The sequence below is a fragment of the Euprymna scolopes genome, chromosome 1 (genome assembly GCF_053919585.1).
Source record: "Euprymna scolopes isolate OS-2025 chromosome 1, ASM5391958v1, whole genome shotgun sequence".
In the NCBI taxonomy this organism is placed as follows: Eukaryota; Metazoa; Mollusca; class Cephalopoda; order Sepiida; family Sepiolidae; genus Euprymna; species Euprymna scolopes.
In genome coordinates, this window is record NC_136482.1 from 179,784,697 (window position 1) to 179,803,642 (window position 18,946).

The 18,946-nt window shown below is 31.7% G+C and overlaps 1 protein-coding gene across 2 annotated transcripts in view; it reads left to right on the forward strand.

The window, feature by feature from the left end:
* The first annotated feature begins 511 nt into the window (after positions 1-511).
* Positions 512-18,946, forward strand: part of LOC145277789 (histone-lysine N-methyltransferase SETMAR-like) — a 24,184-nt gene continuing 5,749 nt past the window's right edge. The window contains exon 1 of one of the 2 annotated variants that reach the window (XM_080129607.1): positions 512-1,182. In XM_080129607.1, coding sequence (XP_079985733.1) covers positions 1,152-1,182 — 31 coding nt within the window. In that variant the 5' untranslated portion in view covers positions 512-1,151. Of the gene's footprint in view, positions 1,183-16,385; positions 16,668-18,946 lie in introns of those variants that run through there. The other variant, XM_080129617.1, reaches the window with a different exon arrangement.

Sequence of the window (18,946 nt, forward strand, 5' to 3'; positions counted from 1 at the left end):
TATATATATGTATAATATATATATATATGTATAATATATATATATGTATAATATATATATATGTATAATATATATATATGTATAATATATATATATGTATAATATATATATATATGTATAATATTAGTCTCGCAAGTAACTGCGAGACAAACAAAATGTTACTTAGAGACTACTATTGAGTAATCCAACGTAGGGTACCGGTGGAAAAAATAAAAAATTAATTTACTTGAGACATACTTATTGAACATTTTCTGAAATAGTACAATAATTACCTTGACATTCTTCTGTTTAGTTTAAGATATCATTTTCAGATATTTTGATACTAATACCGTTATTAAAAAAATAAAAATTGCCGGATTTTAGTTTCATAAGAGTTTTCCATAAACAAACCACTATTCGTACTACCATAATAACAGCGACACAGAGAGAGAGGGAGAGAGACAGACAGACAGACAGACAGACAGACAGAGAGGGGGGGCTACTGTTCAGTATTTGTGTAAAATATTACATAACTGATTTTTCCCCTATTTTTGATTATCCGTTACATTAATACCATTGCTAAATTAATTTAGTTTAAATCCCGCATTTCCATCCATGCTCACCACCGCCCACCGAAAATTACCGACTATTACCGAATGAGCAGACGTTAAATTGTAACAAACACACATCCGTAAAGTTGTTTATTTATGTCTGCGGTGCAGAGCTCCTTACATGAAACATTTTCTTGCATTATTTAAAACAGGTAAGCGTACTATTTTTTTTTTTTTGTTTGTTTACAAATGCTGTGTCAATAAAATTCTTACTTTCTTTTATACCACTATAACATAAACAAACCACTATTCGTACTACCATAATAACAGCGACACAGAGAGAGAGGGAGAGAGACAGAGAGACAGACAGACAGACAGAGAGGGGGGGCTACTGTTCAGTATTTGTGTAAAATATTACATAACTGATTTTTCCCCTATTTTTGATTATCCGTTACATTAATACCATTGCTAAATTAATTTAGTTTAAATCCCGCATTTCCATCCATGCTCACCACCGCCCACCGAAAATTACCGACTATTACCGAATGAGCAGACGTTAAATTGTAACAAACACACATCCGTAAAGTTGTTTATTTATGTCTGCGGTGCAGAGCTCCTTACATGAAACATTTTCTTGCATTATTTAAAACAGGTAAGCGTACTATTTTTTTTTTTGTTTGTTTGTTTACAAATGCTGTGTCAATAAAATTCTTACTTTCTTTTATATTTATGCGTTATTGGTAAAACTTTGTTTATACAAATTCCTGGGACTTACGTAGGACCCCCCCCCTGGAGTAAATGTGGCATTGCGGTGATTTTGCGGCCTGTCAAGAATATTATGAATATATTATTATCATTTTTAATTTTTTAACTGGCTGTAACATTTTCTTGCATTATTTACAACTTTTTTGTTGTTTGTTTACAAATGCTGTGTCAATAAAATTCTTACTTTCTTTTATAGTTATGCGTAATTGGTTAAACTTCGTTTATACAAATTCCTGGGACTTACGTAGGACCCCCCCTCCCCGGAGTAAATGTGGTATTGCGGTGATTTTGTGGCCTGTCAAGAATATATTATGAATATATTATTATCATTTTTAATTTTGTAACTGGCTGTAACATTTTCTTGCATTATTTACAACTTTTTGTAAATAATGCAAGAATATGTTACAGCCAGTTTTTGTCTTTCGATATTTCTTATCGTTTCTTCGCAAGTTTGCCGGCGACGACGTAATGTCCTAACCTCATTATTAAGAAAATAATAGTGTGTTACAATTAGTGCATCTGTTCTTCAGATGCTGCACTTCCATTTCATGTTCTCTTTCGGTGGAGGAGAAATCTGTCACGACTGAGACAATTTTTATTTTTGTACCTTTTCTCCGCGTTAAAAAACGACCCTGGTGTCTAACTCTGTCCCGTGGGGAGGCATAGTAAATAGGTACAATAAGTGCATGATCACCAACATTTTTACTATAAGGGTGTAACAAATACTCGTGTAACAACGGTAACATAAATGCAGAAGCACATTTTTACCTAAGTACAAAATTAACAAGAAGTAATATTACGACAATAATCATTATATAGATTTACATAGTAAAAAAAAATGTTTTCTAAACTTCCCACATGTATGTATATATTACTACTGCACACCCTTACTATACATTCGCCCCCCCCTCATTTTCTACAATCTATTTATCACTCTCCCCATTCCCCTACCTCAACGTCACTATTCCTCCACTTTTTCACTTCGTCATGTTCCCACCCCCCTTTCACTGCCCCTATTTTCCACCTCCCTGACCGATTCTTCTTCTTCTCAATAGTACTCTCAATACTTCTCAGTTCTCTCTACTATTCATTGTTGACTAATTTAATTATTTTATTTTTTTTATATTGCTCATTCAGATCATCCGAGACTTGAGACTACAAAGTGACAATTAGAGACTCAGACTGTTAATTAGAGAGAAAGAGAGTGACGCAGGAGGGAATATAAAAGATTGTAATGGAAAAGGAAGGATCGAGTCAAAGTAAAAGAAAGCCTGAGTGATAGATTGTTCAGGAACAAACAGAGAGAGATATGAGCAAGGAGAAAGCAAGTGAAAGAGAGGAAGAATATCGCCAAGAACAGACTTTCTGAGAGTGAGGGCACTCAGAACAGGAAAAGACAACTCAAGCTTGTCAAGACACTGCATAAGGCTTGTCACTCCTACCACTTGTTTGACCATTTTTATACATTTTCTGACTCGTTTCTTGTTCAATTTGCACATAATTGACATATTTTTGCCAACTATATTGCATTGCAAAGTCATTAAAATTGTATTTATGTTCATAATTATAAAAATGTAATATGTGATTATATTTTTTCTATTTTCACTGTGAACAAGATAAAATTTAATTAAAATATATCTTTTATGAAATAGAAATTATATTTCACAATTAAAAATTGCATAATTCATTTCGAATGTAAGCCTCGTTATCACAATAAATGCTACATTATGCATAAAAACAGATCTATTATTCTGATGCTTCTGATCATTGGTGGAGTCGAAATTAACCCAGGACCTATTGATAAGCAAAATGAAATGGAGTACACCAATGCAAATGATGGCAATAAAAAAGTATATGATAAAATTGCTGAAAAAGCTAGAAAAACTGAATATTATAGAAAAAATAAAGATAAAATAAAACAAAGAGTTCAGAATTATAAAAAAAAACTCAAGGCGGTAAATAATGATACTTATAAAAAAAGCAAAAAGAGTCAAATAAAAAATATTTCAATAAAAATAGAGAAAAAATGCATGCGAAAATGGCCCAATATTATAAAAAAAATAGAGAAAAAATTTGTGCAAAAGCATATTATAGCAAATATAAAAATAAACATAGAAAAACAGCATCTAAATTTACTTGCAAATTCGAAATGTCAAGCAAAGATGCTAATTTTCATCGACACATTCTGATTAGAAATATGAGACAAATTAAAAAACGACGAAGATGTTATAATGAATTAATGCAAAAAATGATTATAATGCGGAAAATGATTATGTCATACAAAAATATTGTCAAAGAGAATATAACAGACCTACAGGAACGCAGATTGGCTAATAAAAGTGCATTCAGCACTGTCAACAAGAAATATATTGAAGGAGTTGGCATGAGAAACTTCATGATCAACCAATTGAAGAAGTACTTCAGATGCATCCACTCTTATGTAGAAAAAGCCAACAATGACGGTCTGCAGACTTATTGGGGCAATAATTTGTTCCACTGCTTCACCAATGAGCACTTTCTTTGCGATAAAAGCAAATATGAATATGTGCCATTGGCTCAGTTGTCAAGACACAATTTTAAATTTATGCATTGCCAAGAATGTGATTGCAGTGAATTAAACACATTTGAAGTCCCCATAAATGAAAACAATGAAAATCAAATTAATAACAGTGACTACAGAATATCAATGACTCGTCTGTGTAGAATCGAAGATGGCTGTCCAGACTCAGCTCAGAAATTGGAATATGCTAAAAGATTGCATAACAATTTGTCTGATTTGAGTCCGAATTTGACAATTGCTCAAATGAGGAAGAAATTGGATAGTTTCCAAAGTTGCAAAGGTATGCATTCTGATAGAATTTATTGCTGTGGCCAAAGTGATTGCACGGACAAGCTGGCCCTGCTGAAACTCTTGTCACCACACTCGCAACACCTGAGAACAGTGATCAGAAAAGTATATCGATTATTGTCGATTGGAACATGGCTTAACAAATATGACATCGCAATACTTGAAGGTGACTGGTCATTATATACTGAGTTAATTTACCAGGTTAGCAGAGATGCTACTATTTCTGACCTTTACAATGAATCCTTTTCAAATGAAAATGAATTTCACACTGAGGTTTATGTAACAACAAAATATGCCAATTTGTTTAAAAAATTTCAAAAGGCAATTTATGATTTTAAAATAAATCATTGTGACATTTGCAAAATGCGCAAAAAAGATTCAGAATTGCATGAATGGGACAACTGGGATAAAATAAAATCTCAAACAATACTTAACATTATTAAAGCAAATTACACATTACCATGTATTGTATGCAAAAAATGTCAATCGGATATGATAACATACAAAAAAGTACCAAATTTGGCATCGATTAATGGTCTTCAAGTTGATCACATCCCACCTGAAATCTCCATTTTGAATATGTATGAAAGTCTTCTTATTCAAAGAGCCAAATGCTTTATGAATATAATTAAATTGGTGCCATACAAGTTTAAAGGACTGCAAAGCCAGTTGATCCCAGCTATCAGAGGAATAGCTAGTCATTTGCCAATGCCAATGGAAACAACTATCAACCATGCTATGAATACATTGCCAAACAATGATCATAAATTACTTGAAATTATAGTTGATACATTGCCAAACAAAAAAAATATTATTTGGCGCTCATTGGTTAATATGGATAAAGTTCTCAAAGCTTTGGATTGGTTGAAAAACAACAATATCTTGTACAATGACATTAAAATTGATCGAAATGCCAACTTGGATGAAATTGTCACATGCACTGGGCGAAATGATAGTCTGAAAATGGATCATTTTCTGACTCAGACTGGGGCTCAGATTTCATATGAGCATCACACGCTCATTGAAATGCAACCAATGTTGCCACCTGAAAAGGATTTGACGATTTTCAGGCAAAAAAGAGTTGAAGGAGTATTACTAACTGACAATGACCCATTATTGGAATTGTTTTGTTTTCCTGATTTGTTCACAAGAGGTAGATTTGGAATGTTTTCAAATGAACGTCCATATGGCAAAGTAAAACCATACATGTACATCAGAAATCGATTGAACCATTGTGATCCTAGATTCAGAAGAAATATTCAATATTTTATGTTTTCTGCCGATAAAGCTGATAAACGAGCCATTGATGCTGGTATTTATGCTATAATGAAAACAGCAAAAATGCCAAAAATAACAGTTGCTGAACTGAAAAAAAGATTGACAAATAATGATAAGCAACTGGAAGGCAATTTGTCGATGATGATGGCAAATATGCGAGGATCTAAGGAATTTTGGGCTCGAAAATACACGGATTTGCAAGCTTTTGATGAGTGTTATGGAGTACCCACTTTCTTTTTGACACTGTCTTGCAATGAATATATCTTCAAAGATTTGCACGAATTTCTTGAAAAGTTGAATAATACAACTAAAAAATTTGGACAAATAAATAATGATGATATTGTGGCAGTCAGTGAACATTTTTATCATAGATTCACATCATTTTTGAAGATTGTCATACTTGACAAAAACGGCCCTCTGACTGAAGTTGCCCATTATTTTTGGCGATTAGAGTATCAAAACAGAGGCACTCCTCATGTACACATGAAAGTGTACTGCAAAGATGCTCCTATTTTTGATGAGACTGACAAAGATTCACACAAAATAGTCCAAACTTTCATTGAATCTATTATTACTTGTCAACTTCCCAACCATTTTAAATCACCTAAATTAGCCTATTTGGTGAATAAAGTGCAAAGACACACTTGTGGTGGATCATGTTACCGTAAAAAATTTGTCAGAAATAAATTTTACACAATTTGTCGCTATGGATTTCCTAAATCTGCTGGAAATTTCAAATTTAACACAATTGAAGAAAGTGTTAGGTCACATAAATGTGGCAAAAAAATTAAAAAATTGTATAATTTGAATAGAAGCTCACAAGAGCAGTACATTAATGCTTACAACCCAGCTATTTTGATGATGTGGGAGTCTAATATTGACTTGCAGTACATTTCTGACAATTCAATGATTCTGAACCATTACATCACCAGCTATCAGACTAAATATGAAACATCTGAGACTGAAGGTGTGTGGTCATTGGACCAATCAAAATCATTTTATGGTAAATGCAAAAGCGCTGGTCTTTATACATTGTCCAAAAGAGATTCAGGAGCTTATGAAGTTGCTGATAAGCTGTTGGGACATCACTTGTTTGGAGCTTCTGCAACTGTAATGTGGGTCGGTGCTGATATACCTGAATATAGAACCCGCAGATTTTTGCCACAAGAAGAATTGGATCAAATGCAGCCTGATTCTACAGATTTGTATTATGGCAATATGGTTGAAACATGGTACCCGAATAGACCTGATTCTATGGAAAATAAAAGTTTGTACTATGTTGCGAGAAACTATGAAAGAACAATGAATGCTTCCACAAATGATGATGAGAAAGTTTCATTGAAGCTGCGAAATAATCATGGCTTTTTAAAAAAAGTGAAAGAAAAAGCTATAAAGACGCCAAATGTGAGATTGACTTCTGAAACAAAAGAACGATATTATCACAATTTGTTGATGCTGTTCAAACCTTGGCGCCAAGAAGAAATTGATTTACTTGATGGCTGTAAATCATATGAGCAATCATTTTATCAAAATGCTCCATATTTGTCTGAAATGACAAATTATGAAAGTATTAAGAAAAAAATTAAAGATGCTATTGAAATAAGCAAAAAAATAGAGCAAAAATCTAAAAATTATGCAAATGAAAATAACGCTGATGATGATCAAATTGATTGCGATCCTAATATGGCTAAAGAGGCAGATAAAAATGAAGCTGATTTAAATATGCCTCAAATCAGACATGTCACTGAAGCTCAAGTTTTAGAAAATGAGCAAAAATTGAATTTCATTCAAAAAGAAATTTATAATGAAATTATTTCCAAACTTGAGCAACAAAATCTTCATTGGAATGAGGAAAACCCTATTCACAGGTGCAATTGTGACGATTGTCCACAAATTCTCAAATTTATTAGTGGTTTTGGGGGTGTGGGCAAATCTTTTCTGATCAATGCACTGGCAGATAAAATTACTCTCACATATCCTGCCATCAATGGACCCAGTGTAGTTATTTGTGCTCCTACTGGTGTCAGTGCTTACATTTTGAAAGGATCTACATGCCATAGAGTCTTTCAACTAAATGTGCAGCATGGTTCTACACCTAAATATGAACCATTATCAAAGGATAAAATAAAAAGTTTGAGAACCATGCTTGGATATGCGAGATTATTCATTATTGATGAAATAAGCATGGTTAGTCACTTGCAATTAGCATTTATTCACCAACGTTTGCAAGATGTTTTTGGTGATATTAGGAAACAAGTGTATCCATTTGCAAACATGTCAATTGTTGCATTTGGTGATTTATTCCAGCTTCCACCTGTTAATGAAAAACCTGTATTTTCCAAAATATCTATTCAAGATGCTAGAAAATCAAATTTGGGAATTGCTGGTATAAATTTGTGGTCATATTTCGATTATGATGAATTGACCATAAATATGCGACAAAAAGATGACAATGAAAACTTTGTTAATATTCTTAACAGAATAAGACTTGGGTCACCAACTGATCAGGATATTGAGATCTTGAAAAGGCATCGAATCAATCCTAAACAAAAAGCAAATATTGATCAAGTTACTGATCTTTTGCAAAATTTGCAAAAGAAAATGCATATTATTTGCATTGTACCCACAAATGAATCTGCTGAGGAAGTGAATTATAAAATGTTGAAAAAAAATAATATTCATATCATTGAAATTTCAGCAACTGATTCCAACTTAAGACAAAAAACCGTAACAAAAAAAAAATCAAAACAGACACCAAAAACTTCTAAACTTAAAAAGATTTCTGACACAGCTGGACTTGAAACTGTGCTTAAAATTGGAATTGGTGCTAGATGCATGTTGCGTCGGAATATTGATATCGAAAAAGGACTTTGCAATGGTACAATGGGTACAGTCACTGAAATACAAATGAAAGATGGCAAAGTTGTTGCTGTGACTGTAAAATTTGATCATATGGATCATGCAGTCAATGTTGAATTTGTGCAAGCTGACTATGAACTTTCTCGTGGCCTCTTTGTGACTAGATCTCAAATACCTTTGTCACTCAGCTATGCTTTAACTGTCCACAAAACCCAAGGTATTTCAGTCGATGGTATCATTGTTGACTTGGGATCTGATGTCTTTTCAGATGGAATGGCCTATGTAGCTTTGTCACGTGCTAGAAAGCTGTGCAATGTCTATTTGATCGACCTTGACCCTCATAAATTGACCATGTGTAACAAAAGTGCATGGACTGAATATAATAGATTGAGGGCCAAAAGAGACAGGGTTGATTTGCCACCGCTTCCTCCTTGTTCTGTTAAGCCTCAAAGTTTGTCATTGTACAAACAGACTTATAAACGAAAAAAAACAATCGTTATAGATCATGATTTGAAGCAAAAACATAATAGTCCAAATAGAAAATGGCTGAAAATAGACAATTCAATTTCTCAAAATAATTTGGACCTCAAATTGATCAATGAAAGAAATGCTTGTTTTGCTAACAGTATTGTTCAGACAATTTACCACCTTCCTTTGTTGTCTAACATCATTAAAAGCATTCCAAACATTGATTTGCCAATTCAGCAATTAAAAAGATTGCTTGTCCCTGGCACTCACAGTGTTGCTGATCTTAGAGAATCAATCGGAGGCGTTTTTAATAGTGGCCAACAAGAATGTGCTATTGCATTTTGGGAATCTTTGATAAACAAGTGCCCTGACAGTGCCAAACAATTATTCACTTTTGAAGAAAGTAAAGTGATGAAATGTCTTAGAATACACAAACAAAACTGCCAAAGACTACAAGATAGTGAATGTAATTGCACCTTTAAAGTTGGCTGTGGGTTCCAAACCTTGCAGATTGCTGGAATACCACAGAGATTAGTTATTCAACTTCATCCTACTGATGGTCGACAGCAATTTAAAAGTTTGCTCAAAACTGATGCTTCAGTGCTCAAACATTGTATCAAATGTCAGCAAAATACTGAGCACTTGGAAAATGTCACTAGAACGTTTCCTACTGCAATGAAATATTTGTGTGTTCAAATAAATAGATTTATGTTTGAAAATTATAATCCTCGGCGAATTAATGCTGAAATTATGAATTTCAGTACAAAAAAACAAAATATTTTTGGAACAAATTTCAAAGTAAAAACAGCTATTCTGCACACTTTGAATAGAGTCGATTTTGGGCATTATACTTGCATTGTTAGAAATAATAATAAGTGGAATATTGTCAGTGACACTAACTTTTCTAGTAATGTCAATTTTCCTTCCAAAATGTCCAATATTGTTGGCATTTTTTTTGAAAAAATATAAAGGAAGCAAACATTTGATAAAAACAAGGTCATACATTCAATAGAAATAAATAGTGGTGGTTTTCGCTTTTAAAATTCAACCATCACCTAGGCATGGCATGGGGCTGTAACTGTAACTCTGCAGGCGAACAATAGCACTGTTATGAATCATAACTAAACTGGAGACAAGATTTCTGCTTCAAGAGATAAATGTACTATAAAATTTTAACAGGAAAATTATTTTACTGAAAACTATTGATCAATATTACACTCTAAAAAGGAAGATACTAGAGTTAAAAAAACAACAATTTTATTTACACTCAAGCAATTCAAAATTTATCTCAAAACTGACTCTTCAATTCGCAAATATTGTCAACAAAATACTGAGCATTTTGAAAAAGCCACTAGAATGTTTTCTACTGCAATGGAATATGTGTGTGTTCAAACAAATAGATTTTTATTTTAAAATTACGATCCTCAATGAATTAATTCCGAAATTATATATTTCAATAAATTTTTTTTGCAGAAATTTCATTGTAAAACCAGATATTCTTCACTTTTATGAAAGCCGATTTGGGCATTTTACTTGCATTATTTAGAATAATAACAAGTGAAATATTATCAGTGACACCAATATTTCATATAATTTTAATTTTCATTCCAAAATGTCGTCCATCAATATTGGCATTTCTTTGGAAAAATATAAAAGAAACAAATAATTGAGAAAAATCAGACCATATATCCAATCGAAATAGCAAAAACTTGAGTGCTAACCTCCCAATCAGCGTGGTATGGGGCTATAACTGTATCCCTGCAGGCGAACGATAGCACTTTTATGAATCACTTAAATTCAGAATTTTAAAAAAATTTCTGTAAATTTTTTTTTATGTAATACTTTTCCTGTGATCATTAGCATGTTCTATTAATTAATAAATATAATTCTATTATTTTTATTGTTGCTTATGTTGTTGATGAATAGAATTTTAAAAAGTTAGGTATTTTCTTGAAAAAGGATTTCGGCCTCAACAGAAAGATGTTCAACAAAATGTTTAACCATAAAATTTACCAAAAACTATTAATATTAAACTATAAAAAGAAAGATACTAGAATTTAAGCAAAAAATATTTTATTTCAACTCAATCAGATGTGCCTTATGCACTAATAAAAATGCAATTGGCATTTTGTTGAACTTTTTAAGATTTTAAATATTTATAAATTTTCTCATTATAAAAAACGATTATTATATTGATTATAATTTTTTGACAGAAGAAATAAAATGAATTGCATAAAAAACATTAGAAGACAAATTTTTAAATCATAAGAAAAATCTAAAGTCACTAAATTATCAATAAAGTTTGTCATAATAATACATTTATTAGATTAATTTTAATTTGGAAAGATAGAAGTACAGTTAAAACATCCAGAATCAGCGAATTCATTACATTTTATCATAATAAAAACGATTGTTTTATTTCAATGCTATTGATAAGAAAACATTTGTTTTACTTGATTAAAATTAATTAAACATAGATTATATCTGTAGTATATAAATATTTTTTTTATAATGAAACAATTTATTAATTTTTGCTGATTTACGATTTTTTCATTGCCGGTTTTTATTTTGCAAATTAAAAATAATCCAATAATCTTTTTTGATAATGAAAAAATGTGCTGACAATTAAGTGATTTTAAATATTTGAATATTTTTTTAAATGAACAATAAATTAAAATCAATTTACTAAATAATCATTTTTTTCAAGATTTATTTACACAATTTACTAATATTTATTGATATAATTGGATAATTTTGCATTGTTCTTCTAATGTTTTATATTCATTTTATTTCTTCTGTCAAAAAATTATAATCAATATAATAATCGTTTTTTATAATGAGAAAATTTATAAATATTTAAAATCTTAAAAAGTTCAACAAAATGCCAATTGCATTTTTATTAGTGCATAAGGCACATCTGATTGAGTTGAAATAAAATATTTTTTGCTTAAATTCTAGTATCTTTCTTTTTATAGTTTAATATTAATAGTTTTTGGTAAATTTTATGGTTAAACATTTTGTTGAACATCTTTCTGTTGAGGCCGAAATCCTTTTTCAAGAAAATATATATATGTATAGTATAATATATATATATGTATAATATATATATATATGTATAATATATATATATATGTATAATATATATATGTATAATATATATATATAATATATATAATATATATATAATATATATATATATATTAATTAATCTATACCTCTATAAAGGTGAGAATGTGTGTGTTTGTGAGGACACTTCTCAACCTATATACTCAACGAATTTTTTATCTGCAGACATGAAATTTGATATACAAAGTATTCAGACATGTGAAAAAATTTTCAATCACTTTTCATCCGGATAAAAGGGGCTGCTAAGTGGTCAAAATTGAAAAATTGATACATGGGGATCGTCTGATTTTTATCTGATTGCTGTTTCACGAATGCGCATGCGTGAACAGTTTGCATGACAGATTCATTATGTTAAGGATAAGTATGTTCAAAACACTTTATAAAATCGTATCAAGCTGAGCTTGGCTCATTGTCTTTAGGCTTTGGTTTCTATCTCAGTTCGAGTAATTTTTTATCACTGCAAGAAGTGAACCGTTTAGAAAATAAAAACATAATACTCGTCGTATGCACATGTATCCGTTTCTTTCCTTTTTCTTTTTTTACTTCATTTTTTTTTTAAGAAGTTTAACAATATGTTTAATGCCTACAGTATTGCTGTTTATAATAAATGAGAAATCTGTATTAATTAAAATATAATATTTATGCGTATTTATGACCGGTCAACGTCGGGCGACCTAATAGTTTCAAATATATTGATAACATAGGCGATTATGACAACGGGGTGGAATCTAGGGGGAGATAACTAGCATTGAGTAAACAAATATAAGCATATTTTTAAAGAAATAATTTAAGATGCTAAAATGCTCAATTGAAAAATGAAACGATTTTAAGTTTTAAAAATACTTCGTTTCCACCAGGACTGAATGAAGTTATTCTCGGAAATTGCCGAAACAGTTTATGAAAAAAAAAATTGTTTTTTCATAATATTAACAAATTCGTTCATATTTTCGAAATTAGCCGGTTTAACCGCACCCCCCCCCAATCAAATAAATAATAATTGATATACTGCTCCAAGTTTTCTTTTAAAAAGTAGACAGAACCTAAATACGATACTTTTTTAATATTGTTCATGTTTTGTAAATTTTGGAATTTATACTAATTTCGATATGATATGTAGGTGCGTATTAATGTTTTTCCTTGAAATACCTTTGTTCGAAAATACATGATTTGCAGATCCACACACTATAGTAAAGTTGCACCATTACTTAATAATGCACTTGTGTTATATTTCGAAATTACTAGCCGATTAAATTTTATTTCGCAATATCAACAAATTAAATTAGGTAAGCAAAACAAAATAAAATTACAAGTTTGCATTTTATTTTCGCCACCTGTTAAAAAAATATTATAAAATATTGATTTGTAAAAATTTTAAATCAAAATTAATTTCAGTGTTAATAAAAAAATAAAATAAAATAAAATACGCATTAAGTGCGCTGGAAAGCCAAATTACAACGCAATTTTATCAAAATAAACAAATATTTTACTTGTTTGACATTTATGATTTAAATATATTTCGGAGTCAAACTTCATCCTCATTATTTTGTTTGGGTTTTTTTTTTTCTTCTTCTTTCTCGCCACATTGTAATGTTGTCAAAAAAAGTTAATAGAAAAGATCTATGTGTTCTCTCTCAGCAGTTGTATTTTGAAATGTTGAGAACTGCGTTGGCTACATGAGATTAACATCAGGCGTGTGAGTTCCATTATAGAAACGTTGATTTAATTTGAATAAAATAAAATACGCATCAAGTGCGCTTGAAAGCCAAATTACAACACAATTTTGTGAAAATAAACAAATATTCTATAATGGAATTCACATCTCTGGCGCTAATCTCACATAACCAACGCACAGTTCTTAACATTTCAAAATTTTAATAAATATTTAACCGATAAACTCTTAAATTACTGGTCACATAGCACTGAAATTGACAGGAAATACGAATCATACTAAAAATATAGTTTATGATGATTAGAATCTTTGTTTGGATGGATGAATAATGCGTACAAAAATATGTCGGCAAGTTGAAATGCAAATTATTAATTTCAACTTACTGACATATTTCTATTACTTTTGCGCATGTGCAAATTCATTCATAGATTGAAGTAGTTTAATTTTAAATCTTTCTTATCTATCTGTCGATAATTTAAACGGTAGGGAATGTGACTAGAATGCTAAATGTCTGGGTTTTGTTAATTTTTTTTTTTATTGTTTTGTTATTTTTTTTTTTATTGTTTTTTTTTTTTTTTTTTTTGTCTGGGTTTTGGTTTGGATTCTAGCTAATGGTACGCAAGTTATTTTTTTTTTTTTTTTTTACTTTTGAAATCAGTATTATATATTAGGTACAATGTAATATTCAACAGAGAATTGGTTCTGTAATAATAAATACGAAATCTGTATGAATTAAAATATATTTAAGTATACTTTACAATTGGGCAAGCCTCTACCACCCACCGCTAGTGATATAATAATTTATGACCACCTCAAACGCCCACATGGGACAACATTATCAATGCAGCCACGCCTCTAGAGTTTTACTCGGCAATGTTTGTTTTAATGAATTGACACTCTTGCAAGTAGTGGCTCTTACAGATAGATATATGTTGTGGTTTCAAATCACCGCCTCCATTTTTCTTTCTTTCTTACCCCCCGCTGTTCTCTTTGCCTTCCCTTACCTTAAACAAAGGACGCGATTGGCTAACACTAGCTAGACGTATGAACAATATTCGGGTTCAATGAATACATTCACCTTCCCTTTTTGTCTTCAACTTCACTACGCGTGTTGGAATTCAAATATATCAAACAAAACGCTAATAATTCAGGCAATCGACTTTTTACTTTTAAGACGGAATTAATTTAAATGGAATCAAAAACTCCCAAGCAACTTTTGATTGCATAAATTTCGTTCTGGAATTAATTAGACATTTTTTTTTTTTTTTTTTTTTTTTTTCTTATTGGGAGCGATGCCTCTAACATCACACTGGCTAAATGAATACAGCCAGACTCGGCCCAACTAGCAAGTTTCGGCCATGCGCCAGTCCTGGCTGGGAGTGGGATGAGGCTCCCGAAGCAACGACTGACACTATCAGTCACGTCCACCGAATCCACCAGCCAAAGGATTCCAGCAGTGGTAGCAGCTATCTCAGCAGCAGTTCAACCAGTCCTTATCAGAGTTAATAAGTTTTTCTACTAATGCGATTCACTACTGCTTACCTCCTGAGACCTACCAGCAGTGAACTTCACTTCCAGTCTCCAGCGACTTCCTGCTCACTCCAGCAGCTTCCTGCTCTTTCCCGCAGCCTTTCCAGCCCTTGGTGCCTCCAGCTCACTCCTGCGCCTTCCAGCTCCTCCTGCAGCTTTCTGGCAACCTCGCCTGCACCTCGGTCCTCCGGTCTGTGACCTTGCTCCTCCGGCCTGCAACCTCACCTGCAACCTCGCTTGCACCTGGCTCCCTACCGACCGTTCGTTCCTTAATACTTATCCTATGCTCTCAGTGTCGTCCGTTCCTTAACACTGATCCTGCGTTTTCAGTGTCGTCCGTTCCTTAACAATGACCCCATGTTCTCAGTGTCCACCGTCCATTCAGGATCGCCCTGACGTCCAGCCAATCGTTCCAGGCCCAGCGAGCAACCCTGGACTATGCTATGTCTAGCGGACTTGCTCCAGACGTCCAGACCTTAGCCTCCAGTGACGTGCGACCTTCCAGACAACCAGCATCCATATCATACGATTTTTCGCTTCCTTTACAAATAAAATGCGAACCCTCGTCTTTAACCAAACAACCTGTGTCTGTCATTCTTCTTTGCCTTTTTGCTGTTTACTTTTTGCCTGTGTCTACCTTGTTAGTTGTTGGGTCGATTGTCCCCGGGCAACTAACTGGCCCCGCAACATATATATATAACCTATTACTTATTTCACGTATCTTGAAGTTGTAAATATAAAAAAAAAATGGATTAAAATCAATATTATGTTTTTAAAAATTCAACTTTTTTTTCTCAATAACATATAATATAATTTGTTGAATTATAACAAAAAAAAAATTCTAAAAAAATAATTACTTTTTTAAAGATTTAAATAGAATAAAATTTCCATATTCCACGATATGAAGTTTTAAACAGATTTTTGTGTAAGGGTTTTCAATTTTTATATATATTTTCATATAATATAAAAAAAAAATTGACTAGTGGCAATTTTAAAATAGTAAATTTAACTACAACTAAGATTTTTTATTTCTGGGGGGGTGTAAATTGGATTTTACTGCCTATTTAAAAAAATATACGGAAGTCTCTGATTAATAAAATTAATACAATAAACAATAGAAAAAATTCGCAATCCCTTATTCAATTTAATGTCTTTCGGCATTCATAAAAATTATACACAATTATAAGTTAGACACGAAATAATAATGTTGGTGATATTGCGTAAAAAGTCGGCGATTTTACTCAAGAATTTGAAATGATATTTCGACGGGACGCCAAATTCACTGACACCGTCTATTTTGTATTAGGTGTTACGAAGCAATGTCTCCAGTTGGTTAATATGCGTGTTTACCCAATATTGAGATAAATAAAATAATGATAATAATAATAATGATAATAATAATAATTTACTTGTAATATTTATTAAAATCAGCGCTGTTTCGAAACGACGTCTTTAAATTTCCTCTAATTTTATTTTCTGCGAACCTGCTTTTTTCCGGTCGCCAAATTTAATTTCACCGCTTTGACGTTTTCAGTAAATTTGTTTACTCGTTTGAAAACAAATAAGTCAGTGGAAACGCATCTTAAAATAACAAGTAAGTATTAGTTTCTGTTTTGGGTAAATTTTTACGACGTACCCCAGCGTATTATAAATACTTCAACCTCCCCATGTTAAGAACGGTTTTCGGAATAAACACCCCTCAACTTCGAAAGCCGTTCTTAACATATGGAGGTTTGGGGTATTTCGAAAGCCGTTCTTAACATGGGGTGATTGGGAGTGTTTATGCTACGCTGCTAAGGCAGGTCATAAAAAATACATTTGTTTAGTTTTTTTGTTTGTTTTTTTTACTACAGGGGCCCGTCTAAACCATTACTATCTTTAGTTAAGATATGAGCGAAAGTTTCAATTTTGCATATAAATAGCGACGGCAAAATGAAGGTAGGATATAAAGTTTGTTTTTACGGCATCTCTCTGTAAAAATCGGCATTACGATCTCACGGGCCACGGCCCTCCTCTGTAATCGTGCAGATATGCAGTTGCAGTATTGCAGTTTATGTTGTAAACATATCCTCTAATTTTTGCATGACAAAAAAGGGACATGTTGCAGTGTTGCACATTACACCATCCGTCATGCCATCTAATAAATATATTTTTTTTTTGTCACCCCAAAAATGGCATAGTGCCACTTTGATGTAAGGAGGGGGGGAGCTACTATCAGGGACATAAGTTGCAGGAATACTATGTAGGGAGTTGAGCAGCAAGATGCCTGTTCACATTACATTTGAACTTCTGCGTGTCAGTACAGTTGGAGAAGCAGAAACCCGAAAGAGCAGTTCTGGGGAAGAAACTATTACAGTAGAAGGCTTTTTTACATTTAGGAATCTGTGTAGGGGTGGGGGCTTGGCGGGGGTATTTACGTCCAAGGGGTACAAGAGCTTGCAGTTCGTCGGAGCACATACCATTAAAATACTTGTAAAACAGGCAGAGTGAAATATTGAATTTCAAGTGAAACAAATACCTCATTACGTGTCAAGTCAACAAGGGGTTAAACCTGTAAGCGTGCGAATCAGTGTTCACTAATTCATAATCGAGATCTATCAATTTTTAGGACCGAGGTTGGAGGCGCAAGAATCACTTGAAGTCGAAAGTAGTAGGGTATCCACAGGACTGTTAAAGGTAAATTTAACACAATCACCAATTAATAGAAGGATGTCACCAGATCACATCCTCACATACATAAAATAAAAATATAGAAATAACTCCAGAAAATAATATTTGACAAAAAACTCGAAATCACTGTCTTAACATGAAACAACATTTGTTTACGTGTTAGGAATATTAATTAGAATCGTTCCAACCTAAGTGTTTTCTTGTAATGAATGTTCATTATGCAGGTTTAGTTACATGAGGATTTCGTGAGAATAGCATGCAGTTTAAAATTATTGATTTTTTATGAACAGAGTGTCACACGTGACTTGGAATTAATGTGATTATTTTCTGAGAGAAAAACAGTCATTAAATCGTATAAGCAAAATGAATGTGTGTGTGTTCATCACATAAGAAAAAAGTATTTTGAAATAACATAGTTTAAAAGAAGAATTAATTCTCATTTGATGTGGTAGTTTTCCATGATGAGAATTAAGGTTCATATGCGTGCCATGCAAATTCAAGGCAGGGATTTTAACGCCTCCCAGTGGCAGAGTTTCATAGACATCCAGTCTTGGAGAAGACAAAAGAAAATATGGAATAAAGCATAAAAAATTGAATTATATATGTACATGTATGTATATTATAGCATAAAAAGTGTTGTTTAATAAAATTATAGCATAAATAATTGAATTATATATGTACATGTATGTATATTATAGCATAAAAAGTGTTTAATTAAATTATAGCATAAAAAATTGAATTATATATGTACATGTATGTATATTATAGCATAAAAAGTGTTGTTTAATTAAATTATAGCATAAAAAATTGAATTATATATGTACATGTATGTATATTATAGCATAAAAAGTGTTGTTTAATTAAATTATAGCATAAATAATTGAATTATATATGTACATGTATGTATATTATAGCATAAAAAGTGTTTAATTAAATTATAGCATAAAAAATTGAATTATATATGTACATGTATGTATATTATAGCATAAAAAGTGTTTAATTAAATTATAGCATAAAAAATTGAATTATATATGTACATGTATGTATATTATAGCATAAAAAGTGTTGTTTAATTAAATTATAGCATAAATAATTGAATTATATATGTACATGTATGTATATTATAGCATAAAAAGTGTTGTTTAATTAAATTATAGCATAAATAATTTAATTATATATGTACATGTATGTATATTATAGCAT